The sequence below is a fragment of the Emydura macquarii genome, unplaced genomic scaffold (genome assembly GCF_026122565.2).
Source record: "Emydura macquarii macquarii isolate MOO-44397 ecotype Brisbane River unplaced genomic scaffold, CSIRO-AGI_Emac_v2 contig_3044, whole genome shotgun sequence".
Classification (NCBI taxonomy): Eukaryota; Metazoa; Chordata; order Testudines; family Chelidae; genus Emydura; species Emydura macquarii.
In genome coordinates, this window is record NW_027133181.1 from 4,232,560 (window position 1) to 4,256,486 (window position 23,927).

Below are 23,927 nucleotides of genomic sequence, written 5' to 3' on the forward strand. Positions count from 1 at the left end.
ATGAATGCTCTGTGTATTTTAGCTGTTATTGCGGCATGCATAGCTGGTTCTGCCCATCACTTCCTACTAAGCAGGTATCAGATATCTTCTACTGTTTCTAATTAAAATTGGAAAAATGGCTCATTTAATTTTTATCTACAAGGTGATTTTAATGACTATTACTTTTTTTTCACTATAAAGTAAATCTAAAAATTAAATGAATTTATGTGGAACTAATGGGTGCATATTGGTAATGCAGAAGCTGTTCCCCACATGCAGGGGGACAAGTCCAGAGAGCTAATAATATACCCTCAGCTTCAGAGGATTTATTGCACCAGGTAGGAGGGAATATCTGTTAAGAAATGGCAGCTTCACTATAAAAAGTTTGATACGGACCAAGCATCTCCCTATCACTGCCTCTAAGGTTTAGGAATAAGGCAGAATCAGACTTGGAAATAGGAAGGAAAGGTAAATTCCCTGAGTGTTCTTCCACTTCTGATTTGGGCCCATCTTTAACACATAAGTGTTTTAATTCTGTAGCATCAGGCCCACAAAGAGCAGGATTTGGGACTTGATATAGCATTGGTCTTATTTAATATAACAGTTCCTGTTACTTATCCACTTTGTCCCCTTTGCATAGTACCAAAATCCTTATATCCATGGTTTTCCCAACATAGCAAAACTCCTATGAATGGTAATTCAAAGGAAATAATTTATTTTTAATAACACTTTATTATATTACTAAATCCCCCAGTTATAGGGCAATAGATGCTTCAGAATTATCTGTCTTGATTCTTAGATGACTCCTATCGTAGTGGCATCTGAGGACTGAAAAGATTGTTAAGCAGTTACAGTAAAATTTCATAGAGACTCTTTACTTTTGCAGAATCATCAGAATCCAGCATCAGATAGTGAAAGGTTCATACATAGTGAAATTATCTAGACTGATTAGTCTAGAAAATTCAAATGTTACGCTGAATGAATAATATACCTGCAAAAACAGAACCTTGGCTTGTCTTAGGTTGTGTATTTCTAATTCTTGGAGGCTTTATTTTTTATCACTCTTATGAGCTCATACATGAACTTTAGGCTTTCTGCATTACTCACCCACTCTTTGTCACATCAATGAGTCTTTGGAGTTGGAATTTGGAAACATTTTATGACAGTGTTCCCAGATAGCATGTTTTTTACTCCTTCTTGCCACTAGATGGAAGAAGAAGGTTATCAAAATGATGCTTTACCAACCCAGCTATCTTCATATAATTCCACTCTCTATATTATTTCTAAAATAAGGAATTCCCCCAAAATTGTATTTGTATGAAGCTGATTTTGACTGCTATATTTCTAAGTTGTGTGATTGTATACGTTATATCAACAGAAATACTAAAATACACCATATCATCATCTATTCACAGTTTTTATCTTTTATTTGTTTTCCCTAAAGTAGAAATGTTTTCACAAGTAATCATCCAACAAAATCCCTGGAGGGTAAAACGAGTGAGGTAAGTGTGAGTTTGTGAGAGTTACAACACTGAAAGGCTTGTGACATAAGAATATATTATTCTTTAAAAGTTTAATATGAGCTCATTCACACCTTCCAAAAAAGGCTATCATGTCTTAAACACTTTTGATGAATTGAGGTAGTTTTCTTCACGGTGAACTCTAAAATTTTGTTTGTGCCCTTTGCTGCTCCTTTGTGCTATAGTAACATGTCCTTAATCAGATTTCTACCCAGCAGAAGGGAAAATCAGGATCTAACGTTTACAATGGAAAAAAGTAAGCAGCATAAAAAATCTTTTTCAAATAAAAATATGAGATATCTTTTGCAACTTCAAAGAAGCAATAAAGTGTAGAGCTTTTTATTAATGTTCCTCCCTTATTTAATACTTTTAGATATTCTGTTTTGTGTCTCTGAAAGACACTGCACAGAATCTCACCCTTGGTGTATTTTCAGTTCCACTCAAGTTAAATGTTTCTGAAGTATGCACTATACAATTTTCAATATGCTTTATGTACAACTTTTAAAATATTAATTTAATCTTCCTCACGTCAACTCCAATTCTAAAGTGTACCTCACTGCTTAATTGCAATATATTTATAATAACATTATTGAAGTTTGATAATTGAACTGTATTTCCTTTACTGATGATTTCCTCCTTTCCTATTAAGTAAGCACTTTATTTTGCTGTGTACTTAAGAGATGCTTCACTAACTACTGGAAGCTGCTTTATGCCTGATTTAAACCTTATTTATGTTGGTTAGCACTTACATATATCACAGCCAGACCCTTTGTGTTCACTTGCCTGTATTTTGGCATTATGGCATCTTTCATAGTATCATCAGGATAATTCATAGTTCTAGAAACCAGGTCTTGTACTGCGAAACTTCTGGGCATTTCATGACTTGTTTTCCTCTGGTTAAAAGCAAGTCCAACTGTAGCTGCTGTAATGAACAGGATGGAGATATATGAAGATCCAGCAGGCAATATGTCTGGTTGCATTAGACATGATCATTTCAAAATGATATATTCAGGATTTTTATTAGCTATAGTAATACACAGACAATACATTTGAGTATGTTGTGTATTCCACAACAGACAAACAATTTTAAGGTATTTTAGGCAGAATATTTATAGGATTTCTTTCTGATCCCTGTCGAAGGAAACTAGCGTGCACTTCGATGTGAGTGGTAGCTGTCATAAAATTAGTCATCCTTTTTAATTTTAGCCACAGTATCCTGCAGCTGTGAAATCCATAGGTTGATTATATACTGTGCAAAATAGTATGCTCTTGTTCTATAATATTTTATTATATATAGCAATGCAGGTAGGGACCCTAAAGTTAAGGTTGCCAAACACTTTCCATGATTAGATCCTGTTTTTAATTATTTATAACTTTTCCAAACTTTAATAGTTTGGGCTGAAATATTCCATGTCAAGTGTCTGCTTCCAAAGGAATTTTTGAAAAATTTTGATAAAAATAGTTAATTTGTTTCTCAGAATAAGGCTAAGGAAAAATACATTGTTTTGCCCATATTTAAAAAAATTCTTGCAACTATTTTGTTGAGAAGCTATGATGCCTCCATGCTTTGTAGTGTGGACTTGAGATTTGTCAGGGGGTTACCCTGTTTTCAGAGCTGTGTCTTTTGCCATCCCTATAAAAAATTAGCCCAAATTTGGCCAAGTAATGATCCTCTGAAAATTTCACTTTCCATGTGATCAGTAGAGACTTTTTAGAGTCTGGCAGTTGAGCTCTCTGAAGATTCCGCTTGTACTGAGCTTTTTACAGTTGGGGAACTGAGACACAGAGAGAATGTCAGAAATGTCTACAAATATTGGATGCCCAATCTGAGAAGCATATAACCTGATTTTTCAGAGAACTTAGCCTTTTTTAACACTTTATTTCTTCAGAGCATAGCTCTTAGTGACATTGATTTCAATTGCAGTTGTGAGCACGCAGCACTTCTGCAAATCAGACCAAGGATCTGAAACTGGGCACCCAGTAAATGGGGAACACACAGTTTGTGGCCACTTGTGTAAATTTGGTATAAGTGACTTGCCCAGCATGATATAGGAACTCTGTGGCAGGGGCAGTTCCCCAGGGCAGCATTCAGCCATGAGACCAGTGTTTCTTCTCCTGCAATTCCCCGCCATGTTCACCTTCCAACTTCTGTAACAAGTGAGGCAGGGTGCCTACAGACAACAGCCTCATTCATTCCATAGTCCTGATTCAGTCACCAAACACTGTGCATCCTGTACTCTTAATAAGGCAGAGGTCCTATGGAAAAATATTACAGTACACCCTCGCTATAATGCCCTTCACAATAATGAACCTGGAGCTCTAACAAACCCAATCGACTGACAGCTTTTCCAGCCCTGGGGCTGCAGTGGCAGCTGAGAGCTGGAGGAGCTGTCAGACCCTGCTGCAGTCATGGGGCAGGAGGAGCTGTCAGCCCACACCACAGCCCCAAGATTGGAGGAGCTAACCACCTCCACTGCAGCCCTGGGGCTGGAGGAGCTTTCCCCGCACCCTCTGCAGATCTCTTTTACTGTAGTGAACCCCTGGCTATAAAGAAAAAATTGCTTTGATCTCAAGGGGTTCATTATAGTGAGGGTGTACTGCGTGTGATTATTTTATTAAAGACTGTATCATAATCAGTGTTTAATTAGTAATGAAAGAGGTGCTGGGGCTCAAGCAATTTTTTTACATTCACAACTGATGCAGAAAGCCCAGAGTTGCCGGGGTTATGAACTGCCAAACCTAGAGGTGCTGGGGCTCAGCCCTAGCAAGCCCTGGCACAAATTAAGCACTGATCATAATGCATATGCACAAGTAGTCAAATTAAGATTGCATGGGCAGCATGGTTAACTCCGCAACCTTAATGTTCTTTTAATGTAGGATCGTTTTTTATATAATATTCTATAAATCCCAATAGACCTGTAACTCTTGTTGTCCCTTGTGGATCATTTCACTCTCTTCTATATATGTTCTTGCCTGAGGAGGCCTGTCATGGGGTATATGTATACCACCTGCTGGCCTAGCAGATCAGCTGGGAAAGTAAAAGATCTGGGAAGTAGAGGGGCAGGGTGGCTGCCAGGGGAGCAAGGAGGCTGGAGAAGGAGACTCCTTTCAGCAAGCTGCTGTGAAGCTGCGCAGAGATAGCATGCAGACAAAGAATGACTGGATCTACTGGCTGGAAAAGCCTGCAGAAACTATATGAGGTAGGAAGAAGCTCAGGGCACAGCAGGAGGAGTTGTTGAGGCTGATTCTGTCTGTCTGGTTTAAGGGTCCTGAGCTGGAACCCAGTGGAGTGGGTGGGCTTGGGTTCCCCTACCAAGTTCATGAGAGACTTGGGAATTGAAAGGATTTCCAGATCCCTGAGCACTAGGACCAGCTGGCCCTGCCAAGTATAAGGGGAAAACCTACATACCCCAGTGGGATTGACAACCTCCATAGCCCAGAATGGGGCTACCACAGACATGCAGGCAAGAGGAGCTGACTGATTGCCCCGCCAGATTGAGTGACCTCGGGTGCAATGCTTTGTCTATCCAAAGGGAATGCTATTCCATTGGCACACCAGCTCAAACAGCCAAATGATACACAGTACTCCAGAAAAAAGACCATTGTTCAACCTATCACCATCATATTTTCTATGTCTTTTAAATGCAACTAATCATCTCATTTGACCTTTTATATTGTTTCTATATCCTGGTTGTACATGATGACTACTCAATCTTTTTTCCCCCCTTAAAGGATTTCATACATTCAAAATCCATCAAAATATATGGTAACTTTACACTACTTTTGCCAATAAGAGATATGTGTTTGTTATCATATTCCCCATTCCTAATCATCCACTAAATCTATTTGGAGTTTCTCACAGTCCTCCATAAATGTATTAATTGATGCTATTTAAGACTAAATTGGGCTCTGTGCAGAGCTGGTATATAGCAAAAGGGTAAAGATAATACAGGGAGAAGTGTCTAAGGAGCCTCATCCTGACAAACAGAATGGTAGAATTCCTCCCCCAGATGTCAGTCTTAAGAGTGTGCCAGTAGATAGTACAATTTACTCTTAAATAATAATAGGAAAGTTGAATAGTATAGAGTATGATAATAATAAGAAGGGGAATGCACATAGGCCACCTAAACTCCTGTTCCTGCTTGTACATCAAAACTGCATTTTCCCTACTGTCATGAGACTTGGTATAAATGTGGAGAGGTGTCAAAATTCATTCTTAAAAGAATATAGTAAATGTTATAATAAAATATTTGTTTGGTTGTGCATTGTAAGAATAGCATAAAACTCCCATAGTTAACTGAATATTCTAGGATCTAATGAAACACTAACAACCTTAAGTGGGTTAAATTAAAATGTAATTGGAGATAATCTGCCCAAGATAAGAGAAGGATGTGTGGTATTCAATGATCACTCAGTATTTAAGGCACTTGCAAGAGATCTGCTTTATTCTATGTCCGATTCCAAATTTCTGTGTAGAACAAGAGCTTCATTATGCCCCTTCCAGATTCCCTCTCTGGGAAACTCAGCCCCTCAAGGCTCAGTCCCCAATACCACAGGATGATACCCAGCATTTACCCGTTTTACATTTATTTCTCTTTTTCCTCTACTTCTATAGTTGGAATACAAGATTACAAATACCTGGGACAGCATAAAGGTAATGCATGAACCAGTGACCATTAGATTTAAAGGAGATGACCAAGGATTAATAATGGAAGTGAGTTCCCTATTCTTTGATGATCCTTCTGCCCCACCTGGTGAGCCAGGAAAGCCTTTTGATGGACTCTGGAATTACGAAGGTGAGAAATATATATATATATTTATACATGGTTATGGAGACAGCTTTCAGAATGTGAAAAACTCTTACTCTTATGTAGTAATATCTGGTTGTGACTGTAAAAAGCCTGAAACAATAGCTCTGAGAGAATTTCTCCCATTAACTCAAAATAGTGTTGACTCTGATGGTCATTTAAATGTCAACATTCTTATTAGTTCACCGGTGATCAAATCATGCAAGAAAGGCGAGGGATGATAATATTATGAAGTTCTGCAAAACTTAATGTGTCTTATTTTGTTGTCTCAAGTCAACAGAGTTTGCTTTGAATGTAGCTTGAAGAGTATTTATACCTTCCTACTCCTTCCCTTCTCCCCCAGATTTGACCCCTCACAAGTACAATTTTCAAAAAAATTTATCGCGTAACTTTAGACCTCTGGAAGCCTGTTCCATAACTGGATCTGTTCAACTGAGAATGCTTTGTCCCCAGCTCTCATTTATTTTGTCTTGGGCTCTGTGATCTGCATTGTCCCAAAAGGCCACAGCTGTCATGGTGGTTCATAAACTGAAATATAGTCTTTAAGGAATTGGGACTTGATGCATTAATTGCTTTGAAGATTAGGACTAAATCTTAAACTGGCATTGGAAGCTGACTGGCATACAGTAGAGGAATTTGAGAACAGGCCTGGTATGGTTATGGTGGACTGTATTCTGGGGAAGCAAGCAGCTGTATTTTGTACCAGCTGAAGCCTGTACCTAGTGTTTAGGTTCAGCTTCTTATACAGTGAATTTCAGAAATCCATCTAGCAGCTGATGAATGAATGGATCACTTTGGCAAAGTGTTCATGTGTGAGGAAAGAATGAACCTGGAGGTTTAAAAAAAGGTATTTTTAAATACTGATGCTACCTGGTCATCCACACTTAGTCAAAAGTCAAACAAAATCCTGAGGCTGTGCACCACTTTGACAAATGGGGACTCTATAGTTTCAATGGAAGGCTGGGACAGGATGTCTGATAGTTCTATTTTTGCCTATCCATTGAGTACCACTTTAGTCTCGCCTGGGTTCATCTTGAGCCAGTTGCTCATCTTCCAAGAACTGATTTCTTGTAGGCATTCACATTTTAGTAGTGGTGGTAGCTGCATCAAATCAGGTTGAGATATATTGAGTGTCATCAGCATACTGTTGACAGCTGAACCCATGGCATCTCACTGTCTCTCAGGTAGGTATTAAAGATAAGCAGAGGTAGTATGGATCTTTATAGGACTCACAGGTGAGGGCCTTCTGAGGGGAGGAACAGTTAATCAGCACCATCCTCTGAGCTCTTCTGGAGATGCAAGTGGAACTACGGTAGTGCTGGGCTATCTACTCTTGCTGTGTCATGTAGGAGTGTTAGCAGTGCCTTGTGGTCCAGTGTGTCAAAAGTGGCAGAGAGGTACAGCAGTACTATAATAGAAATCTTGCCTATGGCCATGGTCATGAGAAAGCTGCGGTGATGCTAAAAGATGGCAATCTGTTTGTTAGGCCATTGTCTGAACTCTGCTTGTGAATCATCTAGGATGTTGGGTTATGTAACATTGTTGGAACCTGGTTACTACTTTCTCAGTTATTTTGTCTAGGAATGGGAGGTTGGAGATGGGATGGTAGCTAAGAGATTTTCAAGGTCCAATGATATCTTAAGTATCAAATGAACTATTACATTTTTTCAGGAAGATTGATAGGTATCCTTCTCTGAAAGACGCATTGACTATTTCCATTAGTGGTGGGCATAGTTGCTCTTTGCTGGCTTTACTAGCCAGGAGGGACACTGATCTGTTTCACAGGTTGTGGCTTTAATATATTTCAGGGCTTCTTGAGCTTTAGCATGTGTGATACGGCCAAACTCAATCAGGAATGGCAAGATGGATAGTACAATCTGGTCAGGAGTGAAATTTTTCTTTTCTGTTTTTTCCCAATATGTATTTAATGTGTATTTGTATCGATCTTATCAGTGAAGTACACTGACAGATTTTCAAAATGTTTGATGCATGAGTCTGTTATCTGGGCTAGGCAGATGAGATTAATTAGCTGATTTACTACATGAAATAGTTCTGCTGGCCCTGAGTCTATTGCAGGGGTGGGGAATCTTTTTTCTGGCAAGGGCCTGATGGTGGCCTGAGTATCCGCTGCCGAATTCCCCCCCGCCGCCGAAAAGGGGCAAACGGCGGCAGGGTTTCGGCGGCGGGCACTGCCTCCCCCCCCCCAGAACCCCACCGTGAAACCGCGCCGCCGCCGAATTCCCGCCGAATTCCCCCCCCCCGCCGCCAGGGCCAGACCAAATGATTTCGGACGGCCTGCGGGCCAGACCAAATGATTTCGCGGGCCGTAGGACGTTCCCCACCCCTGGTCTATTGCATTGGTTGATTCATTGATTGTGATAGAAAGCTTATTTTGCTTCCTTATTGCAATGGTGTAGTCCTGTAAGAGTTGTTTGTACTGCTGGTGTGGGGGATTCAAAGTATGTTTTTGTAACAATGGCATTCTAATTTTCTGCCTATGCACATCTTTTGTAGTAGTTAATCTGTGAACCACAGTGATCTTCTTGGTCAAGTTGGGTGAATGGGTGGGTTGGGACCAAGGCATCAATGGTACTGTACATCAGGTGATGGTTCTGTTGGACTAACTCATCAGCACCTTGGCTTCCTGTGCTGAGTTGCAAACCTAGGGAATTCAGGAATCTTCAGGGGTAAGACCAACATTTGGTTGCTCACTATCATGGTGAGAAGGAGGGAAGGCTATGATCTTGCCTGGGTGAGGTGATGACTAAACCAGGAAAATGGTATATTGTTGATGTCTCCAACTGAAGATAGGCTCTAGGCTGAAGATAGGCTGAAGATAGGCTCTAACGTATGTCCACTTGCATTTGTGGATCTAGAGAGTGCCTGGGAGAATCTCATGGTTTCCATGTAGGCCATGAGATCAAGTACTACTCTCTCATGTGCATTGTTTATGTGAAGGTTGAGGTCACGAAGGACAAGGCATCTGGGGAATTCCAATACTATGCTGGACAGTAGCCCTAGAAGTTCCTCCTGTAAGCTGACCAGTTTTCCATCTGGAGGTCTGTAAATCACTAGGAGTTCTACGTTTCTCTTGTCCTTCACCTCACAGATCATAGGGATGAACTCAAATGTTTTTGTTTGGTAGGTGGAATGTCTTCTGCATCTAAGGTTGAAAGGGAACAGAACTACCGCAATGACTCCCTCTCCTTTTCTAGTGCATTCTAGGGTGTGCCTCAAAATATGTGTCAAGATATGAAAAATATTTAGTTTGTTAAAAAATTAAGAGTCTGGTTTAATATCTCATGCTCTCTATTTATGAGAATTCCTAAAAATAATCATATAAAATAAATAGTTATATTTAGGAGCAACCAGAGGGCAGATGAACATAAAACATGTTTTGGGATATTAATTTTCTAGAAGGCTAAGAAGGTCTGCAGTATCTCAAATACTTAAAATTACTTTAATATATATGTTGGCTGAAGCTGATTGAAAAAGAAATGATTTATTGAGAAACTTTGAAATCTTTTTCATTTTGCAGGGCCAATTTTTTTGTTTTTTTATGTCATTTTTTATTACTTTAATCGACTTTTTTATCAAAAATTGCATTTGAAATTGAACACTTTCATTTACTGATAACTACATCTTACAAACATTTCTGTTTAACATAAATTGCATTTTTAGTTAAGAAAAAATATTGATGATGATTTTTGATAATATATAAAGATTTTTTATTACAAATATGTCAAAGTTTTGAAAAAATGGAATGTTTGAAGATGTCAACAATTTGTAAATAAAATTCCATTTTTAAAAAAAAAATTTCCTCCAAAAAACTTTTTTGTAAAAAATGTTGCCCAGCTCTCATAGTAGCATTCTTTCATATTTTGGATTGTTTACACACTACAAAATTAATGCTGCAATGAAGAAACAGAAAGGAGTGTTTATCAGGCAAGGGAAGACTGGTTTGTATAAAATGAAAATTTTCACTAAAAATTCAAACCAAACTTTTTGGAATGCTGGTAAACATTTACTTAAGGATTTCCTTTACTGGCAGGTCCTTTCAGTGGTAAAGCCAAAGCAGACCAGTCTACACTCTTCCTCCAATACCAAATCTGTCCCCTTCCAAATATATCAGTATTTAAATACATAGCATACATGCCTAGAGATCCCACCACATACAGTATTTATGTTTGTCCTGTGGGAAAAAATAATCATGTTATGAATATATGAGTGTATCACAGTGTTGAGACATTCTTTCCATCCTCAAAACCCTGCAATGCCTGAAACATCTTAAAAAATAATTTAGAGGCTTACTTGTGAAGACTGAGACTGTCCCACAGATTTAATCACAGGCAGAAACCTTATTGCACTCACCTTGATGTTACCAGGCTGGAAGCTTCCCCTTATTTCCAGATTGGTCACTTTGCCCTCCCAGCCAATACTTAACATTCCACTTGCCAGGGATTCATGCAGAATTTTGTATTCTTTTCCCAAGTACAAACTTTCTTAATTATTGCCATTATTTTTTTTTATTATTATTTTTTGTGTTTTTACAGTTGTTGAATCCTTTTTTCTGAATAGTGAGACTAAAGACTATCTTGAAGTCGAACTTTGCCCGTAAGTTTTGATGTGTAAAACTGATGATGCAGTGTTGACATTTCTCTTCTAAATCCTGGTACTTTGCAACCTTAATGTTCAGTGGGTGGGTAGGGAAAGCTAGCTTGAGCAGTTAAAACTTCATTCCAGTTTTACATCCTCCTTGACAACTCTGTTTGAAATACATTGCTGTCCCAGATCTTACACAAGGGAAGAGGTAACAGTCTTATTATGCATATCTTGTGGACTTCCACAACATTTTAGTTGCAGTTTGGTTGACACACATATCTTTTGTCCCTAGCTGCCTTCCTAACATCCCCTTTGCCCTTAGTAATACAGATAAAGAACAGAGAGATCTTTATGCAGACAGCAGCTTGCCTATAGTATGAATAAATCTGGAGATTCACCCCCTTTTCCTCACCTGTCACTGTTTTATGCTGTAGAGGATTTCAGCAGTTTTTTGCCTTAAATCAGGCATATAAAGAATGCTAATTACACAGGAAAAGCTTAGTCCAAAGATGAGAAATTATTGAACAAAGGAAATGCAGAAAAAGTGTTAGATTTTAAAGGAATTTTAATATTTTAATGCTTTCCTGAGTTTGGGAACTAAAGCTGGTTGGGAACTTTTTTGAAAATGCCAATTCATTGAAACATTTTTCAGAACGTATTGGGTACAATGAGAAAGTTTCTCAGGTCCAAGACGGAGGGAGGGGAAAGAGAGATCCCGAAACAGCTTAGTGGTTAGGGCACTCCTCTAGCCTCTAACCACTGGGAGATTCTAGGGTCTCTCTACCTCAACAAAAAACAAGTGTTGGTTTTGCTCTGCATCAGAATGGAACCAAATATTGAAACCTCAAAATTTTTCACAAATCTCTTGTTTTCCAGCCAGCTCTAGTGATGGCTATTTTATCGATTTTTTTTCTCATTCATGGCCCCAGAGATCTTTGGATTCTCTTGCCCATGTAACCAATACACCTGAGAGACTAAAGACTCAGAATGTTGATTCATCCATGAAAGCTCTTGGGTTGTCACTCAAAGATTATCTTTATTCATTAGAAAAATTGTCTGCTCCATTTACACTTAATGGAACATATCCTGTATTCCTTCCCATGTATGTAAAACTGCTTCTGAGTCATAGTAAATGTATAATCATTTATTTTTAAATTTAAAAAATGTGATGATTTCTATAAACTATTAAATATACCATTCTTGAAATTAGGCATTTATATGAGTTTATTTAGAACTCTTACTGCTTGTGGTTTTGCAACCAGCTGTAATCTGACTAATTAATTCTGGTCATAAACATGGGGCTGTTTCTTAAAATAAATTCAGAGATTACAGTGCAATATTTGTTTGCTACTAGAAAAAATAATGGTAGTCATCTAGTACTACCTGTTTTTTGGGGGGGCACTAATTATCTTTTACTAAATTCTTCCAGGGTTGTGATGTCTCTTACCACATGCCATATAGCAAATTAAAATAATGAATAGGGAATGGAAAGATTACCACATTAGAAATCAGGCAGGAGACTCAGATGTTATCAGAAGCCATCAGATTGATACTTAAGTAGCTCATAATTGCATCTAGACCCTGAAGAGGCTGTGTATCATGGTGTCTATTTATTTTTATTGCCTTTATTTGTAACACATGGAGATTCTTGGTAAAAAATTAACCACTCCACTGCTTACAGATCTACAGTTAACTTTAAACAACAAGAGTTTTTTTACTGAGGTTTGAGTAAATGGAAATTACCATTCATGTCAGTGTTAAATAAATAAAGTTTATATCTCCTTTTATGTGAAAGATGTTACATCTTCTTGTGGGCTGATAAGATGCTGAAATCACACACTCTTTGGGGAACTTGTTTATAGAATTCATCACAGATTATGTATAATATGATGAACATTATTAAAATGAATCCAAACAGCTGGTCTTTAGATTGATTTTCCTATGTAGTAATTAATTTCTGATGTAGCAAAAAAGTTATATGATGAAGTTTTGATTCATTCTGTGTGTCTAGACATAATTTATATTTGGGTATCATTTTAATTTGAACTGATAACTGTTGTAATCTATTCTAATGGAGATAAAATAGACCACTGCCTTTAAAGTGTATGAATGCATATGCTTGTCACTTACACTATCAATGGGAATTAGGATAGATCAGTCAACCTGGCTGAAGTCTTCAGGGAATAAGCTTCTGTCTTGTTGAAGATGAGATTAAATGTTAAATTAAATTTTTCAATATTTTACAAGTGAGGACTCTGAACTAGTTATGGAATTTGTTTTGACATTATAATTGAAATTCTCTTTTTTTCCCCCCTCATGTTTGTCTTTGGCTAGGCATGGACAACATCTGGTATTATTGCTCTCTGGAGGAGTTTGTTTTGCTGTGAGTAATGTTCCACAGAAACATTTTACAATGAAATGCTAACCAAAAACAACTTTTTAAAAAGTACTTGTTATAGTGTTTTCCCCTTGTACTCAGTTGCTTGTCATATCTCTTCAGAAAATAAGATTTCTTTCATCACTAATTTTGCTGTTTTTCCATTTGGCATTATTATGTTTGACCTTTACTTCTTAAGAAGCACAAATGAATGAGGGTCTTTTATTTACTTCTTTATTTGTGCTCTGATCTCAAGGATATCAGAAAAGTTCCAGAAACAGGGATTTTAAGGCCTGATTCTGCAAGGTACCTTCTGCATGGTGCCCTCTCTCCTCAGCTCTCAATGATCTATCTCACAGAAAGTGTTCAGCACCTTACTCATCAGGAATTAGCTTGTGTTCCCGCTGCAGGCTGGTTTTGTAATTTAGAACAAAAATTCCCAAACTTTTTCACAGAATGGACCATATATGTTTTGTGTATGTTTTGAATATGTTTTGTGGACTATCCTTCACTCCGCTCATTTCCCATTAATAATCTTTAAACTACAGCTATTATCTACATAATAAGTATTGTTAGGGAAATATTTAATACATTTTTAGTTGTCTCCAATGCACTCTACTATTTGGAAACAAGTAGGAGATCCAACAGCATGTGACCAGCCAGCTTTCCACAGTTATCAGTAAGTGTTCTGCAGACTACAGATTGAAAACTTTTGGCATGGAACATAAAATATTGTGAACTAAATGGTCAAAACTAGGTGCATAGTTTGTTCTTGCAGAAATAGGCACATATAGGTGAAGAATACCTGTTTGAAAACTACTTGGAAAAACTACCTTTTGCAACTATGTGTGGTCCTGGAAGTCCTATGGAAAAAGAGAGGTCCAAATCATGACCCTAGCTGTGCACTCACACAAGGAAACAATGGGGTCTAAGGAAACCCTTGATTCACATGTGCTTGCTACTCATAGCATGAAGAGAGCAGCTACCACCAAGATGCTATTCCTCTACCTGTGCAGTGGGGTGGAGAATTGGTTAGCAGGTTCTGGGAGTGGGCAGAATCTTGGTTCTGTCCCATCAATGTGTTGGCCAGCACAGCTGAAATGGTGCATAGCGGGAAATGACCTACTCCAGAAAAAGGGATGGAGCAACTTACTTCCCTGCTAGAGTAAAGGGGAAGCAAGGACAAGAACTAAATTATTCCTGGGGCAGATTATTATGGGCAGATTGTAAGATTACAGTCTACCCCTGTGTAGTCCATCTAGAATCCTGTCTGTGACAGTGGCCAGTACCAAATGTTTCAGAGGAAGGCATATGAATTGTGCAATATGCAGATAGTGGGTAATCTGCAGGCCATGAAGGCCTCCTCTTACTTCATAACAGTTCAAGATTGCTTTACACCCTGACCTATGAGGCTTTATCTTTCTTCTGATATGCTTTGTTAGCATTGATTATTATAACTGGATATTCTTTTTATCCATACAAATATCCAATCTGAGACTTTAAGGCTAGAAGGGACCACCATGATTATCTAGTCTGACCTCTTGTACATTGTAGGCCACAGAACCTCACCCACCCACTCCTGTAATAGACCCCAAACCTCTGGCTGAGTTACTGAAGTCCTCAAATCATGATTTAAAGGCTTCAAGTTACAGAGAATCCACCATTTACGCTAGTTTAAGCCTGCAAGGATCCCATGCCTCATGCTATAGAGGAAGGTGAAAAACTTCCAGGGCCTCTGCCAATCCAATCTGGGGGAAAATTCCTTCCCAACCCCAAATATGGCAATCAGTTAGACCATGAGGATGTGGGCAAGAGCACCAGCCAGACACCTGGGAAATAATTCTCTGTAGTAACTCGGAGCCCTCCCCATCTAGTGTCCCATCATCAGTCCTTGGAGATATTTGCTGCTAGCAGTCACAGATCAGCTGTATGTCATTGTAGGCAGTCTCATCATACCATCCTCTCCATAAACTTATCAAGCTCAGTCTCAAAGCTAGTTAGTTTTTTTGCCCCAACTGCTCTCCTTGGAAGTCTGTTCCAAAACTTCTTTCCTCTGATGGTTAGAAACCTTCACCTAATTTCAAGCCTAAAACTTGTTGATGGCCAGTTTATATCTGTTTGTTTAGTGTCCACATTGGCATTTAACTTAAATAACTCCTCTCCCTCTCTGGTATTTATTCCACTGATGATTGATCTCTGTAAATACATATCTTCCTTCAGCCTGATTTTGGTTAGGGTAAACAAGCCAAGCTCTTTGAGTCTTGTCTCATAAGATAGGTTTTCCATTCTTCTGATAATCCTAGTAGCCCTTCTCTGCATCTGTTCCAGTTTTAATTCATCTTTCTTAAACATCGGGGACCAGAACTGCCCACAGTATTCCAGATAAGGTCTCACCAGTGCCTTGTATAATGGTATGAACACTTCCCATCTCTACTGGAAATACTTTGCCTGATGCAACCTAGTTCTACATTAGTCTTTTTCGTGGCTGCATCACATTGGTGGCTCATAGTCATCCTGTGATCAACCAATACACACAGGTCTTTCTCCTCCTCTATCTCTTCCAACTGATAAGTCTCCAGCTTATAGCAAAAATTCCTGTTTTAGTCCCTAAATGCATGACTTTGCACTATTAAATTTCATCTCTGTTTCTATTTTGTTAATTTCAGAGGTGTTGGTAAGCTTCTGGGGTAATTCAGAGTGTGTTAGCCACTAGATGAATTGGCAGGTGTGCTGAATCTTTTTACAAAGACTTTTTCCCCCCACAATTAATATAGGATGATTGAGTTAATGAATAGGAACAAAATACAAATTGTTTTTAACAACCTAAATAAAGATCTCTTCCCATCTAAGTTAATCAGGTTTTACTTCCAGGCACTTAGATATCACAATAATGGGTCCAATATAAAAGAGAGATTAGATAAATAGATGGATAAAATACATGCTCCAATGTTCTAATGCTATCAGTTTTCCAGTGCCCCACGCCCAGCTTTTATTGAACAAACAAGCTCACAGCCTTCCAGACTTCCTTTTGATATCATAAAGAATCTGAAAATGATACCAAAAAAAAAAAATCTTTCATTCGCAGATAATCTTTAAAGGAGATTTGTACACTTTATTTATGTGCTTATATCAGAGCTGAGCACTTTTGAAAATCTGACCCTCACAAACTAGTTTTGATTGGTTCATTTTCAGAAAGGAACAGCGTAACATTCCCTGACTTTCCTAAGCTGAAGAAGTGCATTTTATAGAGGAACCTGATCATATTTGACATTATATTTTAATGTGTTTTTACTACTTTGTGGGAGATGAGCACTCTGAGATGAAAAGGAAATACAATAAAACAATGTTTAAAATACATTCAAATAATGAAAAATCCCTAAGGCTCTTTTTTGACTATGAAAACATTTTTAAAAAATGCCTATAAAATGTTTTCTCACTGTAAGGGATATTTTTATAATGAGAATAAAATAACTTTATTTCATAATAAGATTCCTAGGAATATGCAAAATTGTGTTACTTTTATTTCTGCTGCTCACTTTGCCAACTATTTCACTTAATGAGAGGGCTCTGTTTGAGGAATACTAGCTTCAAGATTAAATTCAGGTCATTTGTTTTTAAAAATGATTTTAAAAAATAGATTGAGAACAATCATGGTAAATCAATTTCTGTAATATCTTTTAAAAAAATTAATGGATTTCTACTTTTTGCTTTACGGACAGGTTTGCAAATTGCAATCACTGCTCTCTTTATCCTCTTCCCCTTCCTAATTTTTTTTTCTTGGTGGTAATCAAGGACTGTAAATTTCACTTTATCATTTGTGATACTGCCTGTAACATAAATCATAGTAATAGTACAGTTTATTTGAGTAATAACAGTATGCATGCTAATCACTTGTATATTGGTTCCATGGATGGAACTTTATCAAATTAATCAAAAAAACCTCACTGTAGACACATTCTTACATCTAAGTTTCGGTTACACTATGGAAGCGACTGAGGTCCCTTTAAACCTTTTATTTATTTTTATTAATATTTAAGTACAGAACAGTCCATATCCCCTGAATCCCTTGTATAGAATGCACATGTACTTTTATTATTGACTCACACTGTCAGTTAACTGAACATTGCACTTAATGCTTCTGTCGAGTTGAACAGGATTTCTGTCTTGCATGAAATCTTTGGCAGATGGATTTTGTAAGGTCCATACACCATAGTAATAATGTTTGATTTAGTGCAAAGCTCTGTATCCTTGTGAGAATTTATTAGAAAATGTTCACCTCCTGAATTGACAAAGGATTTTTAAGGTGAGTAAGGTGCAACTTTAAAAAATGTTCTTATGGTTAAAGTCCCAGACCTGTTGAAATAAATGGCAAAACTCTCAGGACTTGGCCCTGGGAATTGAAATGTTACTCATATTTAAGCAATGATGGCTGACGGATTATTGACCAGCTGAGAGAGGCTTAACTTTCATGTAGCCCCTTGTCTTCTGCAACTGTCCATTGACTTCCAGGAAATGGCCAACCCAGATATCACTTTTGTAAAAAGGGAATCCATCAACATAAAAATCACACTTATGTTGTTACAGGTATTGTAACACCTAAGTATGCTATAACTGAGACTAAGGAGAGAGACTTATTTTTTGTTCTGTCAATTTGGTTTTTTTGTACATAATTGACAGTACTTTATATATAATCTGTTTCTTTGTTTCCCCTGCATTCTCTACAGTTTGTTAGTTTGCAATAATGCAATATACAATGGCATGTATAGAAATCTGACTGCATAGCAGAAAAACTTTAAACATATTTATTTTTCAAATACCAGTACCAGATTGATTTAAAATCCACTATTATCATGGAATCAAAGTTTAATTTCTGTGCTGTACAGCCATACCAGAAATGATGCGATGGAAATATAAAGAGTCATGATTATATTTCAACACAATTCAGTATATTTTCTTTTCTTTGACTTGGCTCAGTCAGTTGTAATTGAGGATAACGTATTCTGAGAAATCTGCTTCACTGACAAAAATTACTTCAGAGCATTAAAATATCTTGACCTTTTGCTATCGTGTTCTTTAAAGGAATCAATGCAAGGATTCATTCTCTTTGCATCAAAGTCAGTGACCACATGAATGAAAAAGAACAGTTCCAGAATATCAGTCATAGCAATAGATTTCTCAATTGCCAATGAATAATACCTACAAATAGTAAGATTCACACAAAAGAGAGAAAACAAATGCTCATAGAGCCCAGTGTACTTCAGTGTAAATGAAAAATACTCTCAAGAAACCTATTTTAAGGCAGTGTTAAGATGGGAATCTTATACATACAAAGGACAGGAGATTTCAGAGTCACATTTTTCACATATATACATTATATTAGGATCTTTCATTATATGATCACACTATTTATAGTTAAGGGTATTGCTGACTTAAATGAGCAGATTGCCAACTAATCCTCTGTCTGTGTTCCAAGGTCCTTGCCTGAAATTATTTCCCAGTGGATCTTTATTTTGCCAAGAATGTGATAGTTCTCTACTCCTTTAGTAACTCACCCAGATTCTACACTGTGGCTGCCAATTTGTGGGCTGCCTGTCCACCAAACTCTGTTATTCTTGTGTTGTGGACCTGGCTCAAGAGGCAAGGTATAAGGTAGCTGCATGGCTATGGGTCTTCAAATTGTACACAGAGGTCACTGAGATTTCATTGTACCTCCGATTGCTGCTACCGTAACCAGAAGAAATCAGGGCAGCTACTATAGGTGAGACAGTGGGAAGAAATGGAGAGAAATGAAAAGCCTTCTAGAATTTAATAGGGATTAAATCAGTAGTTTTCAACAGAAATTGAATAGGGTTATATAGAAATTATGGTAAAAACCTATAGAATTCAATAAAGTATGAGTTCCTTGCTATAGGTTTTTTAAATATCCTATAGAATTCTACTGGAGGGTATAATTTTCTATTACATTCTGTAAGGTGGTAAAAAATTTGTAGTTTTCTGTAGAAACTGAACCTTTCAAAAAGAACAGGTAAAACGGATGCATACAGTGTTAAATACTGACAGCCATTGAAGTGATTAATCCTCAAGTCAAGGAGTCTTCTGATTTTTGAGAAATCAAGTTATTTTAGAAATTGAACTGAAGACTGCAGCATCTAAAAGCAGTAGGGCTGCCTGTCAAATTGAAGGAGAATTTGGTTGTCAGGTTTGGTTCTCAGTAATAGGCTTACTTATGATCTTTAAGCAATAGGCTGGGAGACAATGCATATACAATGTTCCACAGACTCTTTTTTCTTCTTAGACTTTCATCCAACTGCAGCTACAATCACAGTTATCCTTAGGTTTTACAGATTTTTAGCTCAGATTTGAATGGGAGCTAGCTTTAACCTCACTTGGTACCCTTTCCATGATAAGAGTGAGCGTAACCCTGCTGTTGCAAGCAGCTAGCTAATGCCTTTTTTAATAGTGATAGTCAGTGCCTTCCATAATGTATAAATCCAAGAATACATGCACACACTCATAAATAAATGTGTTACCACTCTATTAGACCATGTACAGATGATGAGTGGAAAAGCTGAAAGTAGCATTGTTCCAGAAAGAGTGGAATATCTGAAAAGAAGGGCAGCACTCTGAATAGAAGGGCCATATTCTTTGGACGGTATATAATATTGTTATGTAATACCCAAAAGATCACAGCCATGGGAAGTAGTGAAAAGGTTTAAAACCTACAGTATCATTAAAAATAATTCAAAGAAAATATAATTTTGGTGTCCCACTGAACAGGGATTTGTGAACCTATTTTTTGAAATGGTTGTCACTTTAGAACAGATGTCCCCAAATTTGGGTCTATGGACATGTGGTGGTCTTTGTAGAGCTAGCTGGATGAATTATGCTGGCTTCTTTTCATTTCCAGCTTCTAAATTGCATTAAAATAGTTAAAATACATTAATTTATTTCCTAACGTTACTTTTCCATGTAAGCATTTGTTGTCACAGAGAAATGTGAGGGAAGTGTTTTGAGCCACCTCCAATAGGAGGGAAGAGGGTCTGTGGAAATCAGAATAGTAGGGGAATTGGCCTGAGCAATTGGGAATGGGAGGTGAAATGGTACAATTTATGTATTAGAATGTAGTTCACCCTCGAAAAATGTTTGCTAACCTGTGCCTTAGAAAACATATATAGTAAATTTGTGAGGAATTTATTCTTTTGGCTCTGATTTTATTTTCTAGTTTTCAGAATAAGGAACCTGAGTCCCAAATTGTCCTCCTCTTCTCCACAGGCAGAGGAAATAATTATTTAAAAAAATCTATGGATCTTTGTCCAGGGAGATGAGAGTAAGTGGAGAGTGCTATTTCTATGGCATTGTCCTCTTACCTCCTCCCCTACCTCCATGGGACTTGGGATCTGCACATGGGACAGCGGAGTCAGGGATAGAAACAGGTGAAATTAGGACAGGAGCATTCTCCCTGAATCACCTCTTCACCAGCCCTGTGGATATTCTGCATCAGTTTTGATATATATACCTCCTTTGCATGGTGGCGTGAAAGGATACCCTGGCTAGGGGAAGTCATAGTGGAAGAGACTATGTGAGCACTATTGCATTAGAATGATGCAGTGTGGAATCAAGGTGAGGTGGTACAGCTGGGACCCTGGAAATATTTTGATAGCATATGGACAGCTCCACTCACCAAGTGATTCTGCCTCAATATTAAAATATGAATACATTTTTTCATCTGTCTGCATCTTTGAAGAAATGAAAGTGCATGGCCCTGCAGGGATTGTTTATTGAGGATTAGATTAGCAAAATCTGATCCCTTTATCAAAAGCATTACATTCCTTCCCAAGTGCATTACTAATATTACAGCTTGGAGAAAGAAAATAGGCAGTCAATTAAAAATGACACCAAGTATCAATGTCAATTTCTTTGACAGAAATTCAGTTGTGTTTTGTATTACAACACCTGCACTTGTATTTACTTGTAAAAGTAATACCCAAGAATTCTGTTCCATGTACAGTCACATTGTTTGCTACATGAACATATTTTCAGTTGTCTTTTTTTTCATTATTCTAAATTTACATGTCAAATTCTTTACTAGAAGGAGATAAAACAATTCATATACTTTGCATAAACATTTATGAAACACTGATTGGTATTTTAATGGAAATACTAACAGACTCTTAATTCTAAAGTCTTGTATATATCCCACATTATCTAGATAATTAAAAACCACACTTATGTTTGTCTAAAAGTGCCTTAGTTCAACATGCTTTAGTGATATTACTTTTATATTTAAATATCAAAAATGACATTTTGATTTTTTTTTATTCCTGTGTAAAGAAAGGGCTTGACTTGATATTTAAAGCAGAGATAAAATGGAGCAAATGGAATGGCACAGCACTTATTCCTTGGAGGTATTTCCCACCTGGTGTTGACAAGATGAATTCATATGCCATCCATGGGTCTGGGATTGGAAGAACATATGAGGCACTTTATCCAATACCTAGAGAGGATATTGAATTTGGACAGGAGCCTAATTTGTGAGTACAAAACCATTATCTTACTTATGCTTGTTTTCTCTTCTGTCTGTGACTACTAGTTTAGTGAGACTGGGAAATCCTTCTTACTGCAGTTTAATGTGATGAAATATTTTCAGTGCAACACTGATAGGAATTATGAAACTGCCTTTTTCGGTCTTCATCCAAAGCCCATTGAAGTCTGGAAATGGAAGTCTTTCCATTTACTTTAATTGGATTTGGATGAAACTCATAAAGCAGAGGCAGACTGTAGTCTGAAATAATACATTTCAGCTAATGAGAATACAAAACTTCCTATTTAACAGTATTTTTCATTCACAGTTATGAGAAATGTGTATATTAAAAGAAATATAACACTGTGACATGCAAATAAGCTACAGAGAGAATATTCCACTAGTTCTTCCCAATTCATTAATGGATCCAACTCAAGGGTCCCATACCAATTTACAAAGCCCATGTCTTAGATGGGTTGTGATTTTTTAAAATGATGGGCCGGGTTTGCAGCTCTGCTCTGGCTGCTTTGTGCTGTTCTATATGCAAAGCAAACATAAAGTCATTGGCTCCAGCCTGTGAAGATTCCCCTATGCAGGGGAATCCTCATTGTGGAGTAGAACTACTAAAACTATACAAACACATCCTCCATCCTCTCTCCTGACCCCAGAGCAGGACATAGTTGTGCTGTCCCCAAGCTTCAGCAATCCTTGCCTGCCAAAAAGGTTTCTCGGGGGGTTTTTACACTGTAGTTGGGGGCAAGCCTTTCAGCCCAGTAGATAGGCTCATGCTAACAGGGCTTCAGCTGTAATGCTAAAAATAGTTGTGTGGACTTGGAGCTCTGGCAGAGACTCTGCCTAGCCACCCGAGCTCAAGCCAGCCAACCTCTTAGGCTTGCTCCCAGCTGTGGTGTAGACATATCCTTAGAGCCATAGGCAGCTGGATATAAGTTAGAGCGAGCAGCCTTTGAATGAGTTAATTCTATTTAGCTTTGTTAGCCAAATAACCTTTAAGCTTTTGCTCACAATTTTGTGTGTACAATTATTTGTGGGCACAAATGATAGGGTTTTTTTTATATCTATTTGATTTGTGAGAGCAAAAGCAGCATTTGTATCCTCAGAAATTTGACCTTGAAATATTAATTCAGTTGGCATCATTAAAATATTGAAAATGTACTGCTTGCAGGAGTTACAATGACTGGAGTATTTGTCATATTTGCTGTTCAAAATAGAAGGAATCCCACAAATACAACAGTAAAAATGAATACTGAACTGCAATAACTGTCAAGATTTTAATAGCATCTATTATATTTACCCCCAGAAATGACCGTGTGCACAAAATTGTAGGCTCCACTGATTGTGTGTGGTATTTTGAGCCCAGATTTTAGTTCCAGCCCACCTTTGCAGCAAACAGTTAATTCTGAAGTGTATTACTAAAGTGAATGTTGAAACTTGTATTCTTTACTTACAAGTTGCTTTTTTCCTATGCCTATTTCTCATCAATAGCCATCTTCTGAAGTATTTCAAAGAGTTCAGTCTAAAATGGATTATGGGAGAGAACTGGGAGCAACCTGCATCAGACCTGTGGAAATAGCTTAATCAACATCTACAATCAAATTACACCCACCCTAAATCACAAACAGTTATTAAAAAACAAACTAAAACAAACTAAAACAAAACAAAAACCAAACTCCCTCACCCCCAACTACTTAAAAGTCTATTTTCAAATTTCTGGAACTAAGTTGTATTCTGTCACAGCTTCAAATTGATGCGGCAATTAAAATAAATAATTTTAGAGGCTATTTCTTTTGATAATGTTTTGTTTTATATTGATTCTTTTTTAACAATTAAATGATAAAAAGAGGATAATTTGTGTTTTAACCACTCTTTCACGGCCTGTTTTATCTTCCTAAAACACCTCTTACAAAATTAATAGAAACTAATTCAGTTATTTTGATCTGTCTGCAAAATACAAATGATACTGATATTAGTAAGCTGGACACTAGTGGTGCAGTCAAGAAAAGTGTCTCCAAGGTGTCTGGCCCAGGTAAGCTTTGTAGTCACAAAAGACACTTCCTAGCATGGTTGGGTTGGACTTGGGAGCGAAGTGCCCTTCTCTAGCA

The 23,927-nt window shown here is 37.5% G+C and overlaps 1 protein-coding gene across 1 annotated transcript; it reads left to right on the top strand.

The window, feature by feature from the left end:
* LOC137141378 (UPF0462 protein C4orf33 homolog) lies at window positions 1-23,570 on the top strand. The gene is made up of 7 exons (XM_067530239.1): window positions 1-74; window positions 1,424-1,481; window positions 6,115-6,295; window positions 10,861-10,921; window positions 13,244-13,292; window positions 21,618-21,817; window positions 23,311-23,570. Exons 1-7 carry the CDS (start codon window positions 1-3, stop codon window positions 23,396-23,398), a joined length of 711 nt encoding a protein of 236 aa, XP_067386340.1. The 3' UTR covers window positions 23,399-23,570.
* Window positions 23,571-23,927: the final 357 nt, after the last annotated feature.